General features: G+C 52.6%; 2 protein-coding genes across 2 annotated transcripts in view; both read right to left on the bottom strand.

Annotated features, from left to right (window-relative positions):
- LOC123968066 (NACHT, LRR and PYD domains-containing protein 12-like) overlaps positions 1-7,216 on the bottom strand; it is a 583,923-nt gene that overhangs the window by 383,743 nt on the left and 192,964 nt on the right. The window lies entirely within an intron of this gene.
- The window catches only part of LOC123970594 (histone-lysine N-methyltransferase 2C-like), a gene marked incomplete at its 3' end in the record, with an annotated part of 39,005 nt that overhangs the window by 26,411 nt on the left and 5,378 nt on the right, over positions 1-7,216 (bottom strand). Inside the window, 15 exon segments of the mRNA XM_046048721.1 lie at positions 706-1,038; positions 1,626-1,745; positions 2,192-2,224; positions 2,342-2,473; positions 3,168-3,203; positions 3,806-3,883; positions 3,984-4,164; positions 4,250-4,374; positions 4,466-4,570; positions 5,087-5,215; positions 5,307-5,410; positions 5,590-5,692; positions 5,845-5,907; positions 6,221-6,330; positions 6,437-6,601. Coding sequence (XP_045904677.1) covers positions 706-1,038; positions 1,626-1,745; positions 2,192-2,224; positions 2,342-2,473; positions 3,168-3,203; positions 3,806-3,883; positions 3,984-4,164; positions 4,250-4,374; positions 4,466-4,570; positions 5,087-5,215; positions 5,307-5,410; positions 5,590-5,692; positions 5,845-5,907; positions 6,221-6,330; positions 6,437-6,601 — 1,817 coding nt within the window.

The following is a 7,216-nucleotide window of genomic DNA, read 5'->3' as shown; positions in this document are numbered from 1 at the left end:
TGGTATATAAATGTGTGTGTGTGTACCAGGGTACTGCTGGTATATAAATGTGTGTGTGTGTACCACTGTACTGCTGGTATATAAATGTGTGTGTGTGTACCAGGGTACTGCTGGTATATAAATGTGTGTGTGTACCGGGGTACTGCTGGTATATAAATGTGTGTGTGTGTAGCGGGGTACTGCTGGTATATAAATGTGTGTGTACCAGGGTACTGCTGGTATATAAATATATGTGTGTACCGGGGTACTGCTGGTATATAAATGTGTGTGTGTGTACCACTGTACTGCTGGTATATAAATATATTTGTGTACCACTGTACTGCTGGTATATAAATATATTTGTGTACCACTGTACTGCTGGTATATAAATATATGTGTGTACCGGGGTACTGCTGGTATATAAATATATGTGTGTACCGGGGTACTGCTGGTATATAAATGTGTGTGTGTGTACCACTGTACTGCTGGTATATAAATATATTTGTGTACCACTGTACTGCTGGTATATAAATATATGTGTGTACCGGGGTACTGCTGGAATATAAATGTGTGTGTGTGTACCACTGTACTGCTGGTATATAAATATGTGTGTGTGTACCACTGTACTGCTGGTATATAAATATATGTGTGTACCAGGGTACTGCTGGTATATAAATGTGTGTGTGTGTACCACTGTACTGCTGGTATATAAATATATGTGTGTACCGGGGTACTGCTCTCTCAGCTGGGGGAAGTTGGTGTTGCAGTAGAGGACAGGGGCGACGGTGGCCATCTCCCCCAGAATCTCTTCCTTCTCCCACTTCAGCATGCTCCTCTGAGCCGTCGACATCCCGTCCTGCTCACCCTCTGCGGCCGAACCCTGAGTGGAAGAGGCCGGCCCGGGGGCGGGGCCCGGGAGCGGCGCGGGGGCGGGGCACTCGGGAAGGGGCATCCCAAAGCCCACAGGACCCTGAACACCGCTGGGCATCATGGGAGCGTTTGGAAAGTGAGGATTAGCTCCCATCAGGCCGTTCATCAGAGGAAGACGAGGAAACGCAGCTGGTGGAGACGTTTAAGTAGAATAATTAATAACCATCATCTTGTCGCGTCGAGTCCTGTCACACTAAACTGTTTCTACCATGTAAAAGCTAAAGTAAACTGAATCCGTTTGGCTTCAGTATGGCTGGACGACAGAAATGTTCTCACCATAAAACATTTCATATCGTTCCATGTCGATATTTATCAGGACCAAAGTGAAATTTCTTTTGGTTTGAAGTCCGATTTTTGCTCCTGAGTGAAAGTTGAAGAAGGGGGTGTGACAAGATCTCGCCAGATTAAACACCCTCTCGTCAGAAACAAATGTAAAAGACTTGATGATGCGACACCGCTGTACGCTGTGATAGTACCAGCTCTCGCGCTGCGAGTCCACACGGTTTGTGACGGCGTGGTAACGCAGCTGATAAGAGTTTTACAGTATAAACATGTAAAAACTGAACTTAACTCAAGTTAACATGTGATGATCTGCAGAGAGATTTCAGTTAGTTACAGTTTCCACGTCCCAAACTGTGTCTGAACGCATCATGTTTCTGTTGGACCCTGAGTAGTGTCTGACAGGTACAGCTGTGTGTGTGTGTGTGTGTGTGTACCTGTGTGCTGTGTGCTTGTTTTGCTCCCGGCCGCAGGGTGTGTGTGCTGGCTCTGCTCTGATTGGCTGTTTGGACTGAGAACAGCAGTGAACACCTCCTCCACGTCCTTCCCCTCCAGCTCTGCACACACAGACACACAAACCACAGAGGAGTTCAGATCCACGTCTGAGACGTCACAGATGTTAGCGTCAGCGCTCTGACCGTTTTCTACCACATCGACATTAAGCTGCTGTCAGCGCCTTTACACTTCCTGTAGACCTTTCACATTAAACGACTCCCAACAACAAGCAGTCTGGAAGAGTTTTAATGTGAAAACTTCAGAGGGGCTGCTATTTTTAGAGGTCAAGAAAACAGTTTTTATTATCCTACATCTACGTGTGACACAATGACGCCCGTCTGTCACTCAGACTAGGAACACACATCAGCTGCTTACATCGTCTTCGCAGGTCTTTAGACCGCAGTGGAAACGCACTCAACAACAAGCTGAAGGAACCTTTTAGTCCACGAGCTAAAACGCAGCTTTAAACTGAATAGACAGTAACAGGGAGTGAGTCGGTGGGTCTTACCTGGGATCTTGTAGAGTTTGCTGAGGATGGCACCTGAAGAACAACAACACATGATCAGATCACAATAAACTGACTCTCTCCTGCAGTACAAACTGCTCTACCACTGATCTTTGGCTGACGGAGAACGGGAACGCGGTCCCTGTCACTCACCGTCAGTGACCATCTTGTCGAGCTCAGGACTCAAGATGGCGTCCAGAGGCTCCTCCTGCACCGCCCTCAGGCCACGCCCACCACTTCCGATCAAAGAGCTGTTGTTCGCCCTGGAGCTGATGTCCAGACCGGCTGAGAGAGACAGAGAGACGGGGATTAAACACTGACAGGAAGCTGCAGGAGGAGAAGAAGCAGCAGCCCGTTATCTGGAGGAGGAGAAGAAGAAGAAGGAGAAGAAGAAGGAGAAGGAGAAGGAGGAGAAGGAGGAGAAGAAGAAGAAGAAGAAGCAGCAGCCCGTTATCTGGAGGAGAAGAAGAAGAAGCAGCAGCCCGTTATCTGGAGGAGAAGAAGAAGAAGAAGCAGCAGCCCGTTATCTGGAGGAGAAGAAGAAGAAGAAGAAGCAGCAGCAGCAGCCCGTTATCTGGAGGAGAAGAAGAAGAAGAAGAAGAAGAAGAAGAAGAAGCAGCAGCAGCAGCCCGTTATCTGGAGAAGAAGAAGAAGAAGCAGCAGCAGCAGCAGCCCGTTATCTGGAGAAGAAGAAGAAGAAGAAGAAGCAGCAGCAGCCCGTTATCTGGAGAAGAAGAAGAAGAAGAAGAAGCAGCAGCAGTCCGTTATCTGGAGAAGAAGAAGAAGAAGAAGAAGAAGAAGAAGAAGCAGCAGCAGTCCGTTATCTGGAGAAGAAGAAGAAGAAGAAGCAGCAGCAGTCCGTTATCTGGAGAAGAAGAAGAAGAAGAAGCAGCAGCAGTCCGTTATCTGGAGAAGAAGAAGAAGAAGAAGAAGACGAAGACGAAGACGAAGACGAAGAAGACTTCCTGTGGAGTCTTACCAAACGGAGACGGGGAGCGCTCCACCTGGAACTGACCTGAAAACAGAGAAACAACTTTAAACTCCATCAGGGCATCAGGGCTCTTCTTCGTTGGTTTCATCATCCAGTGGTCCTCCTGCTTCCTGTCGCGGTGCTGCTGTCCGAATAAAGACTGGACCAACCTTTACTGCATCAGAGACGAGGACACGACAACGAATAACGGGACGCAACGCGACGAGCGTGAACACTGGTGAGGAGGCGGCGGCTGAACAAACGTGTCCTGACAGTGAACATCCATCTCTTCCAGAAAAGGAAGCAGGGAGTTTTCACTGAGGCCGACTTTCGCACGAATTCTCCGCTTCGCTCACGATCATTAACACTCTGCTGTCAAAGGAGATCGTCTCGCTGCAGTTTAAGCCACTTCCTGTCGACACGTGTCAAACACCAGCGCGAGTCGAGCAGAAAAGATTTAAGTTACTTAGTTTCCGCCGATTTTTGGTTAACATGAGCTAAATTAGTAACGTTAATGAGCGGCGCGTCATTACTACCTCCCAGGGTTGGAAGATCGGGAAGGAGCAGAGAGGAAACTGGTGTCCTGTACAGAGATCAGTGTTCAGAGTCTGAAAGCTGAAGGATGGAGCTGTGAGGGAGGGCTGTACCTGAGTGTCCTGTAGCCAGAATGTGAGGGTCAGTGCTGAGAACGTCAGACAGATCCAGCAGGGCTTCCTCCGACACGGCTGATGGTCACAGACACACACGCAGGGTTCACCACGTGCACCGGCACAGACGGAAGATGAACTCGTGCAAATGTGATGAAGAAAATATAAAATAACTCACGCAGCGTTCCCTGCTTCTTGATGGCGTTGGTCGCCAGGGCGCCGACTGGCAGGCCCGTGGGGGAGGGGCCATGTAATCCAGGGGCGGGGCCTTTCAGGTCACTGCCACGCGGTGTCTCCGGCCCCGGCCTCCTGTCCACTTGCCGGCTCCGGTCGAGAAGATCCCGACCGAAAAACGCCTCCTGGAGGGGGGGGGGGGGGGGGGGCGGCCAATCAGAACGCTGGATTTTACTGGGCGAGCTGCGTCTGAGTGTGTGCGTGCGTTACCTGGAGGTAAGAAGGGAAGGCCTCCTCCAGCTTCGTCTTCTTCTTTCGGTATCTCTTCTTCACCTTGTCCATCGTCTGGTCAGCAGGGGGCGCCGTCTCCATGGAAACATCAGCCCCCAGGAGGCCTGTCACGTGACACACACGCAGCTTTAAGTAAAGTAAACCGTGTGTGTATGAGTTTGGTCTCAGTACAGGTTCAGGCGAGCGCCGTCTCACCTCCGTCTCGACCGGGCAGCGTCTCCGTGGAATCTTTTCTACACAGTTTGAGTCTGCTAGGACCGGCCTTCCCTCCACGCTGACGCACCATGAAGCCCCCGATACCTGAGACACAGGTGAGAGACAGGTGAGACACAGGTGGGAGACAGGTGGGAGACAAGGGGAGACACAGGTGAGAGACAGGTGGGAGACACAGGTGGGAGACAAGTGAGAGACAGGTGGGAGACACAGGTGGGAGACACAGGTGAGAGACAGGTGGGAGACACAAGTGGGAGACAGGTGGGAGACACAGGTGGGAGACAGGTGGGAGACAGGTGAGACACAGGTGGGAGACAGGTGAGACACAGGTGGGAGACAGGTGAGACACAGGTGAGAGACAAGTGGGAGACAGGTGAGACACAGGTGGGAGACAAGTGGGAGACAAGTGGGAGACAAGTGGGAGACAAGTGGGAGACAGGTGAGACACAGGTGGGAGACAGGTGAGACACAGGTGGGAGACAAGTGGGAGACAAGTGGGAGACAGGTGAGACACAGGTGAGAGACAGGAGACAGGTGGGAGACAGGTGAGAAGTCTGAGACAGGTGAGAGACAGGTGTGAGACACAGGTGAGAGGTCTGAGACCTGGCCTGTAGGGTTTCCGTTTCCTCTTCTTGTTGGCGTCAGTGGCCTCGAGCTCCTTGGTGACATCATCGTCGTGGGCGTGGTCTCGCTCTGGGCTGGAGTCGGATTTCATCTCACACTCCAACTCACCTGGAAAAGAGAGACAGGCGGGGGGGTCAACACAGCAGGCCTGTGTGTGTGTGTGTTTCTTTGTTTTGTGTTTGAGTGCGTGACCTCTGACCTCTGCCGTGGTCCTGCTCAGTGGGGAGGTCGGGGTCAGGTGGCGTCTGCAGGACAGACACGCTGTTCTGGTTGATGATCCTCAGCTTCAGTTTGGGTTTACACCTGCGGGGGGGGGGGGACATTAAAACCTCGGGAACGTCTCGGCGAGGAGAACAAGCAGTTTCATGTTTTCTTATTTCACCAGTTAGAATTATAATGACCTTCCCAACATGGCTGCCGAGGGGCGGGGCTTGCCTACATAAGGACTTAAGTAGCGGTTAGTAAAGACACCAGGGGGTTACCTGCGGTACCTGCGCGGGGACGTCAGAGGTTCCACCAGAGACTGCAGGTGAGACAGACCGGACTCTGTGAGACACACGCCGTCCTGAGTGTACGTCTTGGAGTCTGCACAGAGTAGAGACAGGGTTTAAATATTTACTGTGGTTACATTTAATGATTCCTCTGTGTGCTTCTGGATCAAACTGGCTGAAGGTTCAGACACTGGATCTGTTCCTCAAACTAAGCGCTCGAGCTGCACAGTTTGTTCACACACTGACCGGGTTCTCTGGTCCTGGAGACGATCTGGGCCATGTAGGGAGACTCAAAACTGTCCGACCTCCCTGAAACAGACACACCACAGTCACGGTAAGATCGGTTGTCACAATAAAAGGCAGTCCTGATCAGACAGACTTCAAACAGGTCAGCATGAGGCGGGACGATCCTCTCTTTACGGACTCCAGTTAGTGACGCTCAGAATAAATCAAGTCAGCCCCACAGATCTTTGACCAGCAGGTCGTCCATAGCAACGCTCTCCTAATCAGACCGTTAATGGTGACGGGGCCGCAGTGTGACACACGGTGGCGAGCCGGCCCTGTAGCTGACACAGCTAGTACGAGCCGGGCATCGCCGCGGGCAACTGCTGTGAGGGTTTACCGTATGAGCCGCGGCCCTGCGTGCGGCACAGAGAGCAGTCGAAGCCTTCGTCAGCAGCCGCCTCCACCTCATCTTCAGTGGTCAGGCCCTGGCAGACAGCGTGGACCCACCTGCACACAGAGAGAGAGAGTCCGTCTCTTTAAAGACCAGCTGGTCACCGGGAAGGAGACCTCAATCCTGGTTCCTGTGTGACCTCAAGGTTAAGGCGAGTGTTACCTGTCGCACTGCTGACACTGCAGAATGAGGTCGTCCTGCGAGTACGGTCTCTGACAGAGAGGACAGCGGCTCAGGCTGCTACACGGTCCACAGCGACTGTAGTTACTCTGCCAATCACAGTGCAGCCCGGGGGAGGTGGAGCCACACTGGACACACCACACACACCTGAGGACACCATACACACCGTCAGAGAGGACACCACACACACCCCGTCAGAGAGGACACCACACACACGCCGTCAGAGAGGACACCACACACACACCGTCAGAGAGGACACCACACACACCCCGTCAGAGAGGACACCACACACACCCTGAGGACACCATACACACCGTCAGAGAGGACACCACAGACCGTCAGAGAGGACACCACACACACCTGAGGACACCACACACAGACCGTCAGAGAGGACACCACACACACCCCGTCAGAGAGGACACCACACACACCCCGTCAGAGAGGACACCACACACACCCCGTCAGAGAGGACACCACACACACGCCGTCAGAGAGGACACCACACACACGCCGTCAGAGAGGACACCACACACACGCCGTCAGAGAGGACACCACACACACCCCGTCAGAGAGGACACCACACACACGCCGTCAGAGAGGACACCACACACACCCCGTCAGAGAGGACACCACACACACGCCGTCAGAGAGGACACCACACACGCCGTCAGAGAGGACACCACACACACCCCGTCAGAGAGGACACCACACACACCCCGTCAGAGAGGACACCACACACACCCCGTCAGAGAGGACACCACA

Source organism: Micropterus dolomieu, linkage group LG01 (assembly GCF_021292245.1).
Source record: "Micropterus dolomieu isolate WLL.071019.BEF.003 ecotype Adirondacks linkage group LG01, ASM2129224v1, whole genome shotgun sequence".
NCBI lineage: Eukaryota > Metazoa > Chordata > Actinopteri > Centrarchiformes > Centrarchidae > Micropterus > Micropterus dolomieu.
Note: the sequence above shows the minus strand (reverse complement) of the source record. Positions and strands in the feature narration are given on the sequence as shown.